A 22,650-nucleotide genomic window follows, 5' to 3' on the forward strand; every position below is an offset into this window, starting at 1 on the left:
CAAGTTAATGAAGTAGTTCATGTGTAAAAAATAAAACATTTCAAAACTAACTGATAAAACAAAAAGCATTTGCATCTCCATTATATCGAATCTCTTAATGGGTTCTTCTAAGTTGCATTCAAGTCCATTACGTAGTTTATGACAAAATTGGTGAAAAAAATTCATGTCCAAATGTTAAAGAAAGTAAATCCTAATTTCTCATTTGGTGTCTGTCTCTCAATTCACTTTGGCAATCCTTGTCACATGCCAACCCTCCAAGAAAATCTGCCATATTACAGGTTTTCACTTTGTTCGCAATGACATAACCCCTTTTATGATAATTGCAACATAGATTATCAACACATATTTGCTGGACAACCATTTAATACAAAACACATGGATAAAAACCAACAGCAATCAAGAAGCATGTCAGTCATCTTCACTGCTGTGGCACCTGATGCAGAGGAGTTACTATAGCGCAACAACATGCTATAGGTCATTGTTTTAAAACCAGGACTTTTATTGTTGGAGAGCTCAGCAAGTCAAAGAAAAACAGGTAACTCTACAGACAGAGGACACATCTAAAAAATTATTCTGTAATATACCGTCTCATTATTATACTGATAAAACTACGAAAGAGGACTGACCCTTTTTCAGTGAAAGCCCAGAGGAAAAGGAGTCCTTGTCCTATAAAGAGGGGCACTTTGAAACCCAGCATGTTTCCCAGTCCGCTTCACTCACTGTGGCAAGAAAAGACTTTCAGATTTCCCTCATCAGACTACCCCAAAGGAAATCTAATGTTAAGATACAACACCATATACCTAAGTCAAATTGGATGGCTTGCATAACAGACACTATGTGCTCCCTACCTTTATAAAGGATTTACAAATCACAAAGAGAATGTCTATGAATTAAAGAGCGACAGTAATTTTTAATAACTTCCTACATGCACGCATCCAAATGTGTTAAGTAAGAAAAACTGCTAATACCAATTTAGTTTTTATCTTTATAATCTCTGTTCTCACAGATAGACCACAATGCAACTGAAATGCAACACTGTAACTGTAACCTAACATCATCCATATGTCTATAGCAACCAAAGACCATTTACTCAGTTTCTACTGGAGCTATTTGAGTGTCTATATTTGAAATTGTGATTATTTATTGTAAAGATTTAAAAAGAGATGATGCCGTTTGAACAGTTTTGTGCTTAGATTCAAAGCACAAACAAAAAAAAGGCATCTTCAAAACACAGAAGAGACAACTTAGTCTTATATGTCCCCAAATAAAGAGGTGCCAAGAGGATTTCAGAAACAATCAGCTGACAAACATAGTACTTTGTGAAAAGACACCACATAGAAGTGAGTGGTTAAGGTAATCACATCATCATTGTCATTTGAGATAATTTACTGTGACCTCCAGTCTAAATGAAAATAAAAGAAGATACATTTCAATATCATTCCAATAAATCACAGGAGACTAACGGGGCATGTTTTTTATGCAATATTAAAAATGGGAAGGCAGAAAAACTCACACACTGGACATTGAAAAGCCCTGAAAAATCAACATCAACTCAATAAGCCTATGTCAACAGCAATGACATTTGATTTAGCTTAAAAAGGATTTCTCATCATTGCTGCTGTGAGCTCTATGGTGAAATACCAAAAAGAAGAAAAGCAATAAGATGATGGTGGAGTTCAAGAGAGGGACTGAGGTGGAAGATAAGGAGGTGGTGAAGAAATGATGTGATGCCAATGAAAGATTTAACCTTCACCACGTGGTTATGTTTTCACTGCTCTGGTTGGTCAGTCTGTCTATATACAGTATATGATCCCCCATGTCTATATGTCTGTCTGTCTGTGTCAAGAGGATTACACAAAAGCTATTAGAATGGTTTCATAACACTTGGTGGAAGAGCTGGTCATATGACAAGAAAGAACCCATTAAATCTTTCTTTAGCCTTCAAGACAGGTCTTTAACCACTTCCGTCCATTAACCATAAACTACCTAGAACACATTTATGAAATCGAGTAAAATCCTTCTTTTTTTTCTTTTTTTTAAATTGGAAGATTGAGCTTTTTAAAATTGTAATTACTTGACAGGCTAGCATAAAAGTACATGTAGGTGGATGTAGTGCACAAAAACAAAATTTTGGAGGTTGAAAAAAATCCAAACACCCCCCCCCCCCACTGTGACTGAAATAAAGGTTTTCTTGGATGAATATCAAACCAACATTAATACAATGGGATTCTGATTTCTAGGACTAGGTGCTCATGATTATATTATGAGGGTAGGATTAGCAAAGGACTATTGTTTTTGGTGCAAACACATAATGGGGAAATGTAACTGCCTTGGTGGGGAATTGAACTCTGGTTCAATTCCCCATCTTGAACACAAGACAACTGTAGGCTTGACTAACATATAAAACGCTTTCACAAAATGTCTGTTCTTGGTTGTGCTCGAGGTTTTGTTCAGCCAGAATGCAATGATCTGATGGGCTTATTATCTCTGTGATCATTTATCTGTCTGTTTGTCTGTCTATCATAAGAAGATGTCAAAAGATTTAGACCTATAACCACAACATGCCCAGAGAGGGAAAAGTAATGATATTCTACCACTATGCAATTTGTGTGTGCTATGCTCTGGCTACCACAAATAACAATTGATAATCTGATGAGGCATTATATTCTGCTGCAATGGCTGGGAGGAAGCTGGAGAACCCGGAGAGAACCCACACAGACATGGAGAGAACATGCTAACTGTATAGAGCGGGACTTTAACCGGGAGCCATCTTGCTGTGTGGCAACAGCGCTACCCACTGCACCACCATGCCGCCCAAAAACTATTTTCTGATTCAGATTTTAATGGCAGTGTCAAAACAGGCATCCTCTCGGGTCTGACTCTGAGTGCTGTCAAGAAGCAGTCTTTAGAAAGAGTTTTGGATTCAATGATTAGTCATGTTGTCAAATGATGTTCTATAAATATAAAGAAAGATGTTTGTTTAGTACCATACTTGCTTTAAGCTTTAAGAAAGGGGTGGAGCAAGTAACATACTTTGTATTTATATTGTATTTTCTCATGATTTCTTCTTCATTTACCTTATTTACCTTGTCTTTTATGTTTCATTAATATAAAAGCCTCTCCAATGCTCAGCATAGTCTTGTCAGTGCACTATTATACAAGGATTTGTGTTCAGCGTAATGTTAAAATAAACACAGGCAAGCTGCACACCACAATATCCTCGACAGATTTTGGAATTGAAAGAGTACTGATCTACTAAATATTTGTATGTCTGCAGCTAATTTCTCTAGGGAATATTTGATCTGAAAACTTACTGATAGAGAATCAGATACAGATTTAAACTGCAAATTGTGTTTTTGTTCATATAAAGTAGAAATAAAAGTAAGAAAAAAACTCTTGTTACAAATTAACAAACATTAAAAAACTATAAATTTTATACTAATGCTGATTCAATGGAATTAGTATTGGAAATTTACACAAACAGCAATATGCAATTATCTGTTTGTCATAAAAAAGGTTTTCTGTTGTTTTTACCTGCACCTTGGTGTTAATGAACTAAACAGATTGTTTGCAATAGCTATTAAAAAAGAGATAGAACACACTATGACCGACAGACAAAACAGCAGAAGTATGCTAGTCATAGCAAAGTCTGGTATAACAGCTCTAAATAAATTTTAAAAAATGAGGTAAAGCAGCAGCTCTGCAAGGGAAAACGTATCTGGTTGGGTGAACGGGCCCGAGCGGCTGCAGCTCCCCCGCAACCTTGCATGGATAAGCAGTTGTAGAAAATATTTTAAAAATCTACTTCTTTGACAGTTTTCATTTTTTCTAATGCTTCCCCTCCAATTCCCATCCTGTCCACCCCCAGCCATTCCCCAACTTCCATTTCAAGTGAGCCAACAGCAGGAGGATAATTGATCAATCACGCTAATTGAAGAGTCTGGACAGCGAGCCCACCATAGCAGATGTGCCAATTTGCATTCATTAAGAGAGAAATGAGTCTTAATCACTGTTCATCTTATGATTGACAGCATAAACATCCCCTTGTTTGAAGCTCCTGGTGCCCATTCAATCCAAAGCACTGTGCAGGATTCATTTCATATATAATAATAAAATACTTCTGTGTTTGAGCTGGAAGACAAAGAAAATGTGCTTTTGAAGCCATTCAATGCATCAATGTCCCCTTCCAAAAAATAAGATAAAGCATATGGAGCTGATGACTGAACCCTTATTTTTGGTGGTGTGAGGAGGGTTTTCTGACTGTATAATCCACATAGGGAATAAAACTGGAATAATGTAAGATGCTGATGCAACAAAAGGACTTGACATTCAGTAATGGTCAGACTTTGCATATTTGTTTATTTGACTGGTACAGTGCCATTTCTAACAGCAGGTGATATGAATCATAAAATAAAACCTAAGGGAAATCACCCCATCATTTAATGCCCATTTTTTTCTCACTATATTGGTCTTGTGAGAGGGGGCGTTCCTTCATAAATAGAGAAGGAACTGTCTGTTTTTCCCAGATCATATTAACAATGACCATCCCTCTTTTTTCTGAGGAAGATAAGCAGAATTTCCCTATGAATGATCTTGGGCTGTTCGCTCCCAAATCCACTGGGTAAAGACATTTAAAAAAAAACAAGAGCAAGAGTCAATGGTCGGCATGAGGGGCAGTCTGAATATTTTCAACTAACATACATTTGTATTTAACTAAATGTATTCTCTCAAATTTAGTTAAAGCCTATTCACAACCCTGCATTTATAAGATTTAAATTAAGTGTTGGTTTAATGCCAGTTTTGTGCCTACAGATGTGATAAATCTTTACATGTACCATACACTTTAACTACACTGAAGAGGACATAAATGCCAGATGAAGGCTATGAAGTTGTTATCTAATTTTAAGGTGCCCTCTGGAGACACAGATCTTTGCGTGTGATGAAGAACGGTGTGAGGTTATCATGGAGCATGAGCAAAATCTCATTACCTCCACTAGTGGAGAGGGAAGGAAGAGTAAATATTATTAGATTAATGTAATGACCAACGGCACCATTTTCATTTGTGGTATAAACAGAATTCAATACAAAGCACAATAAGAACAACACCATAAAACATTCTGCCATGAATACCGTGCTCTGTTTACAATACTCCAACAATATTAAACAGCACATTTATTATGCATGTTACTCTTTTTTGTTATCAAAGCATTAAAATGCGGCAAATGGGACCTTCAAAAGCAATTTTGGTAACAGCTATACTATTTATTAAACCTTACAAAAGTAGTACAGTTTGATTTACTGAGTAGAACTTTTTTTTAATTGTTCAGAAACTCTTGAAAAATGAAGAAGGGCTTTTGTAACACACATGTAAATGCAGTAAGAGAGATTGCTTACAGCAGTACAGCCATTTCCTGAAGAAATGGTGAGGTTACAAACATCAACAGATTTTCAAACACCGATACACCCATAGAAGAAAAATGTGAGCCTAATGCTCCGCTTTGGATAGCGAGCCAAGTTTGAGACAAAGTCCATAGCCCTCCGCTGGGTTATCAAACTGTGGTCCAGGCATGCATCCATCTGTGGAAAACGTGGAGACTGTTCTCCCACATTGCACAGCTCAGCCTTTATCTACAGATGGTACTACTGAGCAGAAATGTGACCTTTGATTTAGCTTCTCTCATGGAACGCGCATCCCAGCAAAAAGTGGGAGAGGCATTATTTGTCCTCCAAACGAGACAAATGAGCACATGATTGTTTGCATGGCACAGATTGGTCTAACGCAATTTAAAACTTTGATTAGTATACAGTATAATTGTCCTCATGTGAGGCCCATTTCATTGGGTAAATGGCTCCACACTGTTGAACTTACCCTATGATGCACATAGGTAACAACCCATGTGCATCGTAGCGTACAAAAATGAGCAAATTAGACTTTCTGTATGATTAGCTAAAGACTTTCCAGTCTCTCCAGAGGAAGTTGGACATTTTCAAATGTGATCTCCAAGAAAAGTGTATTTATTCTGTATAGAAACCATATTCCAATGTATTAATAATTCTGTTTCTTCACCAATGCAGCTTAGAAGTCAGACAACTACACATAACCGTTTATTGCTCTGGTCAACAAATAAAATATGAACTAAACTCATGTCCTCAGCCTGGAAAAATGCAGGACCTCATATTTGTCACTATCTAAAGTATTTTGTTCTCTATTAGAGAAAATATACCTGGTACTTTTTCAAATAGATAGACAGGTAGGTAGGTAGGTAGGTAGGTAGGTAGGTAGGTAGGTAGGCAGGCAGGCAGGCAGGCAGGCAGGCAGGCAGGCAGGCAGGCAGGCAGACAGACAGACAGACAGACAGACAGACAGACAGACAGACAGACAGACAGACAGACAGACAGACAGACAGACAGACAGACAGACAGACAGACAGACAGACAGACAGAAAGACAGACAGACAGACAGACAGATTGATAGACAGATAATAATCCCGAAGGAAGGAAATTGCACATATCCACTGCTCAAGAATTACATAATGAATAAATGAATAAATACTGTACCACCGAAAAATACTGTACCACCCAGTACCACCCAATTGCAGTTACAAACACTGTCGCTACTTCAGAATGACCTTTTTTTGTCTTATCAAAATGATAAGAAGATCACGAGAGGTGGAAGATGTGTGCCAAATCAAGGGCATGACTGCTGGACTCCAGTAGAGCCAGAAGTTTATGGTGGAAATGGAAAGAGGGTTGCCCAACAGGACTACTTAAAATTTTAGTTGAATATCCCTAGTATACTGCAGTATAAAATGATGTCGGAAAATACTCGATCAATAAATTGGATCTTAAAATATGATCAAGTCTTATATTCATCATGATAACCAACATATTATGTACATTCACTGACCAAGTGAATAGAAGAGTTACGTCATGATAATGATGTGAAAGGATCTGAGCAGGTCATTTCTGCTCCGCTTCTTCATTTCTCAACCTTAAACATTTAGCCAGCAGGCAGTTTTGTGCATATCAGCAAAGACGCTGGCCCAAGCAGTTGGGACAACAGTGACTTTTTCTTGCCTTTGTGCAGTGGCGCAGCTTCCTTGAGTGTGACCAGAAGGGGGGAAACCGCATGGGATGACTGGTGCTACATTATGCACAAGGCACAAGAATTATGCCATGTTATTAACATAAACATACATCTGCAAATGACAGATACATGTGATAGAAGAGCCGGAGGTGAATAACCTCATAATGAGTGTGCACATCATTTTGTTTGCTTGTTTCAAATAACACAGCTTCCAAAGCTGAGGCTAACACAAATTTGTGGTCAATGTTACGTAAGTGAGGAATGTATCCATGTATTTTTTATGCAGGTGAGTCCCTGCACTGCTGTGAGGGCCCCTGATGGAAAATGACTGCACAAGTCTACTGGATGCCAAAGCACTGTTCTGCAGCTCTGCCAAGCAGGTAATTCACAAGCAGCAGCAACATGAATAAAAGATAATGGGACACAGCTGACTCCTTTATGCTGCATGTAATTTCACTAATTCTTCCAAATGAACATCTTTTCCAAAGCTGGGATTCTTGAAAATGTTCAATCTCACCCATCTTAAACCCTTAATGCTTCCTAATTGGGCCAAAGTAATAAAAAACACAGTTTGTTTTAGTAGGCAGGTGGCAGTAAAAGTACTAGGATGCACCAGTCTGTAAATCTCAATAAAAAAAAGTATTTTAGTGTAGAAGAAGCTCGTCTAAATGTATTCAAATAACAGCTATAAAACAAATGGGCAACTTATACGAGCAGTGTTATAATTTTATCAATAGGCATTAACATACATTGTAGATGCTTTCATTAAGTCAGAGCGGAGATACCAGCCTCTTAAAACAGATTTTGAATAAGCTGAGAAACCCCAGGTGTGCCAGTGAAAGATGTTTGCAGCAGGATGCATCCCTAATCATTCTCATTTACTTTGGCTTTTACACTTTCGCCTGACAGTTTCCTATACTGGCATAACAAGTGGCGCACTCTTCCGCCGCAGGAGCTGCCAGGAAACCCAAGTGCCTGTTGAGTTTAAGGAGCTGTACAGAATGAGCTAAAAACCATATTTTCATTGCAGCAGCTACCAAGCTGATGGTCGGTGATGGGGTATATTACAAATGAGCGCTACAGGTATCTACTGTACATTCCCATGTATATCTATGGGAAACAGAGTTAGCAATGGTGGTCAGCAGTTACTGAGAACAGAGATAGGTTTTTCATGTCGGTTGATGGGCACAAAAGAAGATTAACTTATCAGGGAATGCAGACCTCCTGTGCCCTATCAGAATGTTGCCTGAAAGGAAACTGTTACTTGTTCCTCACTGTGTCATTACCCACTGGGAACTTCACAAAACTTTCAGTGTTAACATGGTCAAGGAATAATATATTTTATAGTTAAAATGCAGACTGAAATAATAAATTTAGCCTAAATTTCATAATTCTAAGCACTGTTCTTTGACCACAGTTTGCAAGAAGTTTGTCCTTACAGAGTAAAATGGCCAGCACTCACTCACCTCTACAATGTCAGAGTTGGTTCTGCTCTCGTGGGGTTCGTTGTACTCTGTATATTTCAGCAAAACTTTGTCCATGTCTGTGCTGGCATACTGGAACAGTTTGTTAGAGCTGTTGAAAATGATGAGGGCTATCTCACAGTCACATAGTACGCTCAACTCATAGGCTTTTTTCATCAGGCCGAACTTCCTCTTTGTGAAGGTAACCTGGGGAACACAAAGAAAAAATATGCTTTCAAGTGGAAAACTTTCTATGAAATGATCAAGCCTAAGTGTCAATTTAGAATTTTTACTATGACAGATGCATTTATTTCTCAATCTTGTTCATCTTGTCCAATTAGAATAATTTTCAAGTTTCACTTGAAAAACAAAACCAGTGTGAAAATACTCCAAGCAGTCTATATGCAAACAAAGGGAAAAAAAATACCAGCAACATATCACAACAACTCTCATTTTATAAACGATACTGTTCCATATATCAAAGGATTCATATTAGTTTATCAAGAAATATACAGCATTTATATTATTGTATTATTCTATAAAGAAATCTAACTATTTTATACTGTCACCTATGGCAATGATCAAATTGCAAAGAAATATTAAATGTGACGGAAATATAATTTTTTCATCTGCAAAGCAGCAGTACCTGCTAGACGAATGTAGTGGTATTAAAAATAAAGCACATCACTCTCAAAAGGTGGAATGGAATGAAAAGAAGCAGATGAATGTGGAAGTCCTCAAGTAACAAGTACTAAAAAAAAAGAGGTAAGCATGTTCATTGAGTTCATGCATTTAAGTTACCAATTACATCCTGCGAAGTGGTGAAACAAAAGGCGTCATATTCAGGGAGGCAATGGGATGAAAATTAGATCACAACCTTGACCCTGAAAAACTAGGTCAAGGTCAAATTCTCACTTTTACATCTTTTTAGGTACACATCTTTGAAACCTGATGAGATACAATCACAAAACAAAAAGCAACATTTTCAGGAAGCCAGAGGCACAAAAATGTGATGATGACCTTCACCTTTGGAAAACTAGGTCAATGTCATACCCGATAGTACAAAATAGAATTCATTGCTGCGACCATTATGAAAGTAGGCCAGGGTAAAATTTATAATTCAGGGGTGACGCGGAATGTTGCAGTCTCTGACTGCCTTGTTGTATTTGCACCTTTCTGTAAGTAAATTATAGCAGCTTAATGATAAAAATTAGAAGTGTCCTTTTTAAAAATTATTCAGCTGGCGCCGCGATGCAGGCTAAGTGAGGGGGAACTAACTATAGTATATTAACAGCCTCAATACATTACAACAATGTTGCTGTAACCAAGGTGACAGATAACAAGATCATTCCTCCTTTAGGAATGATTGCAATGCCATAGTGCATATCTGACATGTCTAGTTATCAGGACAGAGGTCACGGTTACAGGCATGAGTAAGTCAGCTGAGTCAGAGCTTTGGCAACAACAGGGGTCCATACATTACTGTAGCCCCTGACTCCATATATGGAAAGTTATCGCTATAGTGCAGCATAAGCCTTGTAACATGAGCTCTCATGTGGGACTTCAGGTCATACATCACTCCGACGGTAGCGCAACCCTTTCTGCAAAGTGACTTTATGTCCTGTATCTTTGCAGCTGTGTCTCTGTGGTTTTTTCGGGACCCACACACATGTCATTATGTTACCCCACCTCTTTACAGAAAGTTACAGTCATTTCTCAAGCTGAAAACATCACTCACAAAGAGGGAGGACAGAAATGCAGTGGCTATTTTCTTTGGTTTTGTAATGGCAGTTTACAGAAAATAGAATTGAAATGTGTACATTTGAAACTGTGCTTCAGATCTGTTTTGTTGTCGCTGTGTGTATGGTACAACACGTCTTCTGAATGTGCTGTTAGAAGCTGTGCTTTCAGCTGCAGAAGAGTGCATGTGTCTGTATTCTCCATCAGTTTCCCTGACCTATAAAGAGAGGAGTTCAGCAGAGGAGCTGGCTTTGTTCAATTGTCACTGGTCACAGCTTGCAGCGAAAGCCTCATTTTAACTGGTGTAATGTAGTCTAATCCTATGTTTAGCATGCTGCGTATGTAACCGCTGGAGCTGTGAGGTAACGTCAACTGTGATAAACAAATTTCAACTGTTCTTCACTACAGGTAATTACACAGGACCATTATTCCCATTCTAGACATGGAGGAGCCTCTCCTGGTGTAATTTACTATTCAATACGCCCATGTTGGCCAGCTCATATGACAAACCAAATTCTAAAATGACATTTCTTTAAATGGCAGGACTGAAATACAGTACAAGCTGAATCAAATGACACGTTTCCTCACAAACTACAGATACATGAGGCCTTTGAGTGAATTTGGTGGAACAGAAAAAGCATAGTGTGGTTTTTTGTGAGTATCATTTTGATGATTTCCTCAACCTGCATCACTGCATGAAAAGCAACCATGGAGATATGATTTGACCAGCCTCAGGTCTTGTTTCTATGCACTTAGAGCAGGTGATATTAGTCTCATCTGACTGTATTCCAGGACGACCCAATCATTTTTACCTGCCTGCATATTTCTTTGTTTGCCTGACCAACTGGAAAAGTGGAGCCATGATGTGGGAACATGATTAACAAAGTGTATGCTTTTTAGCAGATGAATGTGGCTTAACAGCCACATTCATCTGCTAAAGACAAATCTGCTGAAGGGAGATGTCACCTTTCAGCAGGAATCCCAGGATGAGACGCTGAGCGAGGACTTTGTTCCACCTCAATGCATGGCAGAGTGCTGAGTGCAGGGCTGCTGACCCAGGCAACGCCTCATTTCAACCTCAGCAGCAGCACTGAGACCAGGTGCTTGTCCAGCCCCAGATACAGTGAAAATGAGCTGCTCTCAAAGCCATTAGAGGCGAAGACCACATAACTACTCTGCATCTGAACAGTTACTAACGCAGGAACATCAGGAGCATTACTATTCCTCTACTGTGAAAAATATCACCTTCTACCTTCATTTCAGTCATGATGAATGAATTCAAGATGACACAAAAACAGATGCGATAATAAACCCCAACAAAAAAAACACACTAACCTCTACCACCCCCATTGTTACAACATAAACTGGTGAGACAGTGGAAAACCACAGACATCCTTGAGGTCATGTCTGAGGCACCATGCAGTTTTCCTAGTGTTCAACAAGTCAAAGACACCCACAGATACACTCGGTGTGGCTTTAAAACGGCAAGACACTTCAACAAGTCACGTACCTCCCTGACTAATTCATGTAATTCTTAAAAGTAGGATTAGCCTCATATTGTAGAGCCGTGTTGTACCACCATGGCAGCAGTGACATGCGGTCAGGGGAGGCAGGTGTGCCTCACCTGCCATCATAAAAGAAAAAACTGGAAAATGGAACAAATATATTAAATGGTTATATTTATCAAGTTATTAGTATTATATAGTTATTTTCCATTTAATGTCACCAATTTTACATTATTTTACTTAATGTCGCTGAATTTTCACATTTACCACTGAAATACAGTACTGAGAAGAGACCTGCAACGAAACACCAGCCACCCGACTAGCCGTGCTGGTATGCTATACAGTGAGACTGTAATGCTATCTCTTTATATGTCGCTATTAAAATGTTTAAACACCTTTGCTCTATGAACTAAGTTCCCATAATTTAGCTAATGTATATAATGTACAGTGTTTTTTTTTTGTCTACAACTGCATGAGTGTAACGTCTTTCTTGAGTTGAGTGGTCCTGAAACAGCTGGGAAAAGCCATGAAGTGAGGCACACATTCTCCTGCCTCATGGTAGGAGGCACTGGTGATAATACACCACTCACCTAGCTTATTAATGGTGAATAAGCTACACTGTAAGTTCATATGTTTGTAAGCATCTTCATCTGATTATGATGAAGTCAGTGCCTCACCAGCCATGGACCTCACCTCACCGCACGTCACTGCATGGCAGTGGATCTAAAAGACATTCAGTGAGATGAAACAACAAGGCAAAAGATAAAGGAAGTTACATTTAAACTAGTATGAGACTGAAAATATTCAAATTTGTCACACACACTACAAATCATCAAGGCTGACCTATTAAGAAACTCTCACAATGTCAGGTTGAAGTAGAAAATCTAAATTCCCATTTTACATCCAACTTATTCCTGAATGGCCCGTAACTATCAGCACAAAAGTGTGAGCCTTTCTCCCATCTTTAAAGATTTTCATCTTTCATTAGAGGAGGCCAGACACAAGAAAAACCAGATAGTGGATAATAACACAGTGTTCTCGTTTGTGGGCATCCTTGAGTCTTTTGACGCACATATTTTGATGGGGATGCACGATCATCAGACAATGTGCGTCCCAGGAACGCAAGCATTAAGTACTTATAATGAAAAGAATCGATGCTCCCTTTTTTCGCAATATAATATTGGTAAAAAATGCACCTCCATTATTCAAAAATATTCACAATGTTCCCGTTTCTCAACTTAAATTTCGAAACCGCGAATTGCCATTATATTTTGATATAATGGTGAGTCACGAGACTCACCATTACATGTGATGTTTCTTTTTACTGAAACAGTTATGAAGTTACTATTAATAAAACCAGTAAAATTAACAATTTAGTTTTTATATTGTACCATTGGCAAAACTCAATCTTCGTGTACGCTTCTACCGTATATTACTTTTTATATTACTGTTATTACTTTTGGGATGCATAAAAAAGTCATGTTGGGATGCACAACTTTTTCTTGAAGCATTCCAAGGATGCACTACTTTTTTGAGGTAAAATGAACTCTGATAACATATGCTACAAGAAACCCAGGCACACACACCCACATGAATCTGATGTGTCAATCATAAGGTCTATCAATGTCTGTCCTTGGGCAGAGATACCAGGATGACAAACAAGACATCTGGGACTCCGACTGCAGCTGTGACTGGGGCATGGCAGGAGATGCTTGAGTCACTAACACCTTCAGAGGGGTGATGAGCTAGCGGCCTTATTAGAACCTCATGTCACCTCTGACGGCCCCCGTGGCAGACATGAGAGTAGGTTTGAGAGTCAGAGAGGTCTGGCACCAGCTGGCAGAATGACCCGGGCCCTGTGGCTGCTGCCCTGGCTATGTAGTGCCAAAGTGTATGGGGCCTGGGAGACAGGCCAGAGCCGCCCCGACTGTCTGCCCAGATCAGTTCTCACTGGGAGAGAGGACAGCCCCAGGATCCCCATGTGGCCAACTGGGGACACAAAGCCCTCATCCACTGGGTGGGATTGACCTTGAAACCTACAGTAGCTTTGACTGATACAGTTTAGTGGAGACATGACATGCTGGTCAACACAATGTAAGTGTGTTTCCTGGAAATATATACAATCAATAACAATAATCCAATTTAAGGACAACTAACTGTTTGAATATACTATATGCTATGTTGATAAAATGTCAGTCATGTGTAGTGAGGCCCACCCTCTCTGTGACTCTCAACAGTCAAAACACAACCCTTCAATCCCAACTTCATGTTCTGCTGTTTCAGCGCAGTTTTCTAGAAACTACATCATCTTGAACAATGATAACATATGCACCGACTGTCACATTTAACAGTGTTCCTGGTCTATCAACAAGGTCTTTACCTGTCAAAAAATGATAATGATAGCCGCTCAGAACTTCAGCAATGGGTGAAGGCTGAGAAATGGTAGGAAGATGCTGTTTTACCCAAAGAGACAGAAAGAGAGAGAGAGAGAGAGAGAGAGAGAGAGAGAGAGAGAGAGAGAGAGAGAGAGAGAGAGAGAGAGAGAGAGTGGGAGGGAGGGAAGGAGAGAGAGAGAGCAACTACAATCTGCCTACAGCCATTGGAGAAAAATCCAAAATGAGTCACAGCAAGGGCAAGCAACCCTCAACCCAGCAGCAAAATCATCAAACTTTTAATGACTTGGGCAATTACCCCCAGTGAGCTTGCTTAATGACAACGAGAGAATGTCACTAGACACCGCTCACTAGGCTACACCACCCCAATCCCTACAGTTGGGCTGTTGGGTGGTCGGTATCTAGCATTTATTTTCATTTATTTTCAGTATGTCATTGTGGCTGATCATTGTGGTAGGACCTTGACTTATGTAGGGAACGGCTGAAGAACTGTCTCTTACCCATTAAACCGTATGCATGAAATAACAAAATTGTTGAATATGGCATGTTATACTGTATATACTACAACTGTGCAATATCTTGATTATCAAATCATACTTGGCAAGTTACATAACACACTTCGTTGCTCTGAAGTATGATGTGCCATTATATACTGGAGCCAAATAAAAAATCGGCAGTCTTTACTACCTGTCTCAGCTCTGCACTCACAATACCAGATAGATAATGTGTAGTTAGAGACCCTCTCAACCTTCGCTATGCGCAGTATCGTGAATCCTGAAAGTTTAACAGTCACTTGGAGTGGTGATTCAAGGGAGCCCCCGTTGTCACCACACAACATCACATGCAACAAAACTACAGTGGTACCTCTACTTACGAATGTCTCTACTTATGAAATTTTCTACTTACGAAATTTCTCAGCAAGAAAATTTTACCTCTAGTTACAAAAGAAATTTCGAGTTACGAAAGGCAAAAATACAGTATGGGCTGATACTCGCAGCTCCCATAGGTTCCTGAACGCAACATTCTCATAGCTGCTCTGCCATTGGCTATTACCTAGTATCTTCCTGGCATCCCATTGGCTAAGAGGGACCTCTGTGTGGAGCTACAGTATATCGGTGTTTATGTAGGGTCCTCGTAATTCAGCCCTCGACCCATGCGATGTTCTAATAGTTTTACGTAAATATATAAACTTTTTGAGTATTCACTATGGACCCCAAGAAAGTGACGGAGAAAAGAGGAAAGGAAAAGACGAAAAAAAGAGCTTTTTTGTCCTTACAAACAAAGCAAGAGATAATAGAAAAGCATTAAAAAAGGGATGTGTTTGGTTGATCTCGCCAAAGAATATGGTTGTAATGCATCTAAAATCGCCATGTTATTTAAAAAAAAGGAAGTTTAAGGAGTTTAAGGCATTACGTGGGTGGTTGGAGAAGTTCAAAAGGAGGACTGGCATTCACTCTGTTGTTCAGCACCATTAGGCAAGAGCGCATGAACCAAAGAGGGCAAAAAACAATGAGGACAGCAGTTAAAAGATAAATGACCATCATTTTTAATATTTATTCTTTGTTTTTTATATTATGCACAACTCTCATTTATTGTGTAATAATCTAATTGTAACATGTATTTGTTACATGTTTTGATGCATTTTTATGCTTTATAAAAAAATTATGTCGGAATTTTTGGGGGCTTGGAACGGATTAGGGCATTTGCATGGAAAACTCGTCTCTACTTACGTAATTTCTTCCGGAACCAATTAATTTCGTAAGTAGAGGTACCACTGTATATAATTAACCCATTTATGGACATTTTTTTCATTTCCCTGCAATGAGTATGGATAAATAGTAGCAGATAAAGATTCAAATTGTCTCCAGACAATGGGGAGCATATGCTAATGGTTATTCCCCCTTGGTTATGAGCACGCCCCAGGGAGACGGCCCTGTGTGTTTCATGGCCCGGGAAAAAAAGGAGAGAAGGATACACATACACTTTACACCGAAGCTTTATTTCAGTACGTGGGCTATTGTCATAGTGGATTTTATGCTGAGCCAGCTAAAACCAATTAAATGTGAGCTGAAGTGCCTGAGTTTTAAGGATAAACTTTCTTGCAAATTTTACATTGAAACATTTAAAATCTGATGCAAGAGACGCATTAATAGTTAGCAACATTTTCTTCAGAGTTCCACTTTTCTGTAACACAATGTGGTAAAATGTCTCCTGCTCAATTCCCTCGCACAGTGTATGCACTATAAAGAGCTGATTCTTTGAAGCTGAAAACCTGTTTTCATGTAAATTTCTCTCATCTTCTGGCCACGGAGTTAGACCATTGCATACAACATAAATACCAACAATGAGCCAAGGGTGAGTCCTCTCTTGCCCTTACATTTGGATCCCAACAGAGCCAGGTGTTATAGACTGATAATTGGCCCTCAGTGTGGATTCTGGCTTTGCACTTGGTTGAACTGACAGCCTCACAGTAAAAGAGACCATGTCAGAGCACCGATTGGCTAGTATCCTTCCATGTTAATACCCTCAGGGGAGGAAGCACCACTGTGCTGCTATTATATTTCTGTCTGCTCAGCAGAAAATTGCTCCACCTGTAAAGTAATGAAAATGATATTTTGAGGAGACATCAACAAAGTACTTTCTATTTTACTGTGAGAAACATACACATCTTCATTAATTGGTATAATTTGTCAACTGCCCCATTCACACAGTCTTTTCAATAGGGGGCCAGGTGTGGCTTTATTCCACCCCAGTGTTCTGTGTGAATGCAAGGAAGGCGCAATGGGGTGTCTGTTCACTCCATCTACGTAACAGATGATGAGGATGTAACATTGGTGAAGCACACATCTGTGTCAACCTTAGGTGAAAAGGTAGGACAGCGCCGTGACATTTGAATGAGGTACAATGTCCGTGGCCTGAACTGCAAAACTTAGAGAGCAGCCATTACAAGTTAGAAACTAACTCACAGAGGAAAGATATCAACCAAAATGTCTTTGTAATAAGAGAGGGAACATTTGGGAGCTCGTTTTCATCTGATTAGAAGATGACATCAACCATCATCTAACAGGGAAGATAAATACTTTGTTATGTTCAGCGTGAAGGAATAAAGGGATTGAGTAACAGAAGCCGTGTTGTTCAATCTCTACAAGTAAGTTCTTCCTCATCTACAGTGACTGAATAAAAAGACAACTAGCTGAAAAAGAAGTGGATCCAGCATTACTGCTATAATTATCCAAATTTGTTATTCTTGTTTCAAACAGACCCTGCCTGTTTTGTACAATGTTTGCTGTTTAGGAGTTTATATTTAACATGAGGAGACAGATTTCAACTCTGTCCCTCTCTGTGGCTAGCTGGGACCAGTGCAGTCACAGCAAGTCATGGCAGAGAAGGGTACTGTGTGTCCTGCTGACCCACCCTGCAAATGAGAGGGTGCTGTGGTGCAGTGGCTGCTCCTAATTACTACCAACCAGCTGCAAACACACAGTGCTAAAGCGAAGGCACCCAGTCGCATTGCCAGGCCAGGAGACAAGACCTGCAGTGTGGAAAGGCCACAGGAGGCTGGCTGGGTTCCTTGCTGCCTTCAGTTTACTCCCACACCAGGAGACCCCGTTGCAGCCCATCACTCCTGCTGCCTCATCAACTTCTCTGGCCGAAATTGCAGGGTGGCAAGGGAATCATGTCTGTAAATACAACCGCACTGACAATGAAATGTCATGGTCCCTGTTCAGCCGTCTGGCACTTTGGGGAGGGAGGTATGTCTGTTTAGATCCATGCACACCATGACAGCTGCTCAACTCTGATTCAAGACAGGATGGAAAAATAATGACAGAAAACCTTCTGACAGGTAGAGTACACTGTTACCTCAAATACAAAAGGATACAGCAGCAAAGACTATGATGAGAACATGTGAGCAATGGGTATGAAAAAGTCTGCTAGGCAGTCACTTCGACACTCACCTGCCTGTTCCTCTCATCCATGATCCTGGTGATCTGTATCTTCTTTCGCCCCATGGCTGCGTCTTTTAAAGTCTCTCTGACACCTCAACAATATCAGAAAAACAACACAACTTCTTCCCCCACTCTCCTAGCACATTGTGCGGCAGTCCTTCTTCTTTAATATGCTCTTTCTTCTTGCTTCACAAAATGCTCTGTGCAGACCACACAATAATCTAGAAGAGGACACAAAGAGAAAGACAGAAAATCAGAGAAGGAGAGATCAGGGTGGCGGAAGAAAGTTAACTTGATACTCGACTATTTACGTCTTCTTAGACACTTCAAAGCACCGGAGAGGTCTGTTTTCTGTTCTCGAGCACATTCAGAAACCATGAGACACACATGGCATAAACTTTAACTCCTCTGCTGCTGTATTTGAATCACAGCTGAAGACAATGAAAGACTCCTTCACACTGAGGGATGAATACAAATAGGACAGTTTATATTTCTAAAATTGTGCATCATTTACTATCTGGCTCCTCTCAGCATCCATCTTCACACAGTATGTGGAAGCTGCTGTTTTATCTTACACATTTTCAGTTTTATTTGTGGAGGTTTAACACCCACTGTACTATATTATTTTTATTTTTATTATTATTATTATTTTGTTTTTTTGTTGTTTTGCTCTTGAACAAGGTATGCCATAAGCATAGTGATCAAAATGCATTAATGAATACCAATAAATTATTTTAAATACATAAGAGGTGTTATATCTCTCTCATGTCTGGCAATATGCTTTGCTTAACATGAGGCATAAAATCCCTACTATGGTGTATTATTCTAATATGTAAATAGGGAACTAGTAGCCGTGACCTACAAGGTGAATAAGTGGATGCAGGACGAGAAGATTATGATCGTCTTCATCTACAAGAAAATGGATGGATTGATGGATGGATGGATGGACAGAGGGACGGATGGATGGATGGATAAAAATTACACATAGATTATGTCCACTAATCTGATTTCTGTTTAAGAAGTATCAAATTGATAGACGAACAAATTTACACATTCTGAACAGTTTACACTTTCCAAAAAAAAGTTGATTATGATACAACAATTCACTGTGAGTCTGGGAAGACCACTTAGCAGCTGATAAGAATAGTTAAGTTAGAAAAAAGTAATGACTAAGCTAGCGAGAAATCTATCGGTGTCCGATATTGTCACTTTTGACATACAGTTAATGTAGTATACTTCGGGGGAGGGGTAATCACAAATGACACCAACAAAATTTCAAATCCAGCAAGTGACTGAAGGACATGGAAAGACCAAATAGACAGATTGTTCTCAGGAAAGCTATCATCAATAATGTACACATTCAGAATCATGAAAAGAAAACTAAAAATATGGCAGATCTGATGCCTTACTGGTTCTGTCAACTGAAATAGCAGAACATTTCATTTCAAACATTCACACATTCTGTGAAGAAAGTTGGAAGGGTTTGCTGAAACATTGAAGAAACAAACAACCAAACAAGCAACCAAGCAACCATAGCCCAAAATGTAATTAAAAAAAAACCAAACCTGTCTACCATCAGGTGCTCGCAGAAGCAGACAACAACTTTTGTTTACATTTGCTGAGATGACCCAACCTGAAGCCAGCCTTTCTCTTAAGATGATTAAGAGGGCACTCAGTCTGGGGTTGACAGTAACTGAAATCTCTTGGGCTGAAGCTAAAGCAATGGAGGCTGAAGAGCACATGAGCTTATAATACTGGCCGGTAGTTCACGCTATACCATTCTCCTGAGGGTGTCTGACTCTGTCCTGTCTCCTTCCCTGTGAGAAGAGATATAGCCCACTCCCTGGAGCAGCATCCATCACTTACATAGAGCCAATAGAAAATGTCTAAACAACTACATTTCCCCGATGAATACAAATGTACAAAGGTTAACAACTTTCGCCTCTGGATAGAGTCAGCAGTTGGGAGGCGAACAAGCCAAGGGCCAAGCTGGCAATGAAAATGAAAATGACCAGTTCCAGTGGCACATAGTCATTATGGGTTAAGGTGGACTGGCATTATGGTGTCTGGCTGTCTGTATTGGGGCTGCACTGTAGGCAGACTTGACTGAGATCACCTCGCTAACTACCCACGCACGGCTGTTTGAGCCAGGAAAGTAACCACCTAAACCCCCAGAAAGAATTTCCACTAACCACATTACAACAGGCAAAGGAAAATGAAGACGTTCTTGTTCATCAGCACTCCAAAAGACATACCTTGCCAATTACGAAGGCAACAGTCAGGCAAGATGCAAAAATGTCATAATTTTGGAACCATTTATTGTGTTTATACAATATCGTGAAATTGCTAAAATTGTATTTTTAAGTTAGAAAATGATGAAAATTTGAATTTCTGCAGTAATCTTGATGAGTTTTTCTTTCATTTTGACTAAAGGACGTTTTTCCAGATTTCATGGCACGACATTAAAACAGTGGATGGTTTGGAGAAGGAATGATTTTTGATCAAAAGGAATGTTATAAACTAGACACACGACTGACTCCTGTGTTGTGTTTTATTGGCCTTGAGGAAAGTAGCAGTCTTTTTAGGACTGAGTGACTATTTAAGTATTCTACAGTTAAAAATGTAGAACGCCTATATATAAATTTGTTTCTGGTAAAGAGGTTTATCTGAAAAAGATTTATCTGTAATCATCTGTTGAGAATAATCTGAAAGTGAGCACAGCAAATCTTTGAAAGTGTGTGAATTCATTAATCAATGTAACATGAGATTAAGAAGTGTTTCTCATCTAAAATAACAATCTGTTCCTTCTTAATGCTGCATTTTATGAGAGTCCAGTAAATCAATGCATTAAAAAAGAATGGCGAAACACATGCACAAAAAATTCACCTACAAAAACTGTCACAGCGGGACAGTTCACATCTGGAGGCATAATAGTCATAGTTATCTTTCATGCGTGTATCTAAAATGAAAATGTGAGAGGGCCTTTAAATCATAGGTGTGTCACATTCATCAAATTTTAACATGAAATAAAATAAAGCTTTATATTAATATACATTTGCTGGTACTCTGTAGATGGAATAATATAATTGCTATCTCTAGAACCACCATGGAAACTTGGAACCACTGCCGGATGGCCAAATTATGATGGAAAACAAGGTTGGATCTGTAGCTGGGGACACGTTTAGGCATGACGCTCTAAATTATCTGGAGTTTTAGAAAACAGTATCTATTTATTGCCAAAAAACATGTGATTTTGCTGTGTGTGTGTGTGTGTGTGTGTGTGTGTGTGTGTGTGTGTGTGTGTGTGTGTGTGTGTGTGTGTGTGTGTGTGTGTGTGTGTGTGTGTGTGAGTGTGTGTGTGTGTGTGTGTGTGTGTGTGTGTGGGTGTGTCTGTGTCTGTGTGTGTGTGTGTGTGTGTGCTCATGATAGAGAGAGAGAGAAGAGAGAGAGAGAGACAGATTCGGAGCGGGAAAAAAAAGATAAATAGAGTACACTTTCCAAAGTTGCAAGTTTAAAGTACAAATATTATGTAAAATAATGAATTCAATCATTAACTAATTAACATAAACTCTTAATTCCTATAAAAGGAGGATGTCTACATGAAGGTCTGTTAAAAAGGAAAAGCAAATCAATCCCAAAAACTCTCCTCTGAGACAAATCCCAGTATGACCCTAGTACAAAATTTAGCCATGGAAACCAAAAAAATACAAACAATGAAAGTTTCCTAAATAGCAACACTACACCACTTCAGTGCATGGTTATGTGCTCTGACAGTTTGATGAAAAAATATTGAACAGGTTTTGAGTTATGGTCCAGATGTTAAAGACACAGGGCAAACAGACAGAGATGGAATCTATTCTTATTTCAACTTGTCACTCTGCTATGGTCCCACGTAACATATTGTACAATAAGAAACTGAGTTACTACCCAATCATCTACTCGTTATTGTCAGCCATAAGCTAATATAAGAAGACCAATAATATTTTGATATTCCCACATATTCTGCTAAATAAGCATGGCATCTTTGAATGGATGGATTTCTTTACATTAAATATGAGTTTAACAAAGAAAGACTGAATGTAAAGCTTCAGAACAACAAACTCTGAAACTGCGGTTAGTAATAATATATGGGGGGGAGTTATTTGACTAAAATGTCAGTTTTGATCTAGAAAAACAGATCAAACATCATAGAACATTCTTGAAGAAGCTCCTCTGTGTGTACGAACAGAGGCCAGGGAGTGAGTCCACATCTGTTATCGCAGCAACCCAGAGCTATTAGTAAGTTCTGTACTGGCCACATAATACTGAATCTTTTTGACAAAGCTTTATAGTCTGTCTTTTGGAATGAGATCTATATATGGTCATGTGTATGTCAGTACATTCATTATTTTTGTGTATAAAAGTCTGATGTGCAGTTAAAATTTCAAACTACATTATGGATTCTTAATAAATTCCACACTGATAAATACCTTTGTTTCAAGTTGCATTTTATAGACAAGGCTCTGTTGGGGAGAT

The 22,650-nt window shown here is 39.1% G+C and overlaps 1 protein-coding gene across 8 annotated transcripts in view; it reads right to left on the bottom strand.

The window, feature by feature from the left end:
- mef2aa (myocyte enhancer factor 2aa) overlaps positions 1-22,650 on the bottom strand; it is a 66,377-nt gene that overhangs the window by 23,687 nt on the left and 20,040 nt on the right. For 7 of the 8 annotated variants that reach the window (XM_068312285.1, XM_068312290.1, XM_068312288.1 and 4 more), the window contains exons 2-3: positions 18,145-18,356; positions 8,554-8,757 (exon numbers count right to left, since the gene is read on the bottom strand). In XM_068312285.1, coding sequence (XP_068168386.1) covers positions 8,554-8,757; positions 18,145-18,198 — 258 coding nt within the window. In that variant the 5' untranslated portion in view covers positions 18,199-18,356. The remainder of the gene's footprint in view (positions 1-8,553; positions 8,758-18,144; positions 18,357-22,650) is intronic. The other variant, XM_068312287.1, reaches the window with a different exon arrangement.

Source organism: Antennarius striatus, chromosome 4 (assembly GCF_040054535.1).
Source record: "Antennarius striatus isolate MH-2024 chromosome 4, ASM4005453v1, whole genome shotgun sequence".
Taxonomy (NCBI): Eukaryota; Metazoa; Chordata; class Actinopteri; order Lophiiformes; family Antennariidae; genus Antennarius; species Antennarius striatus.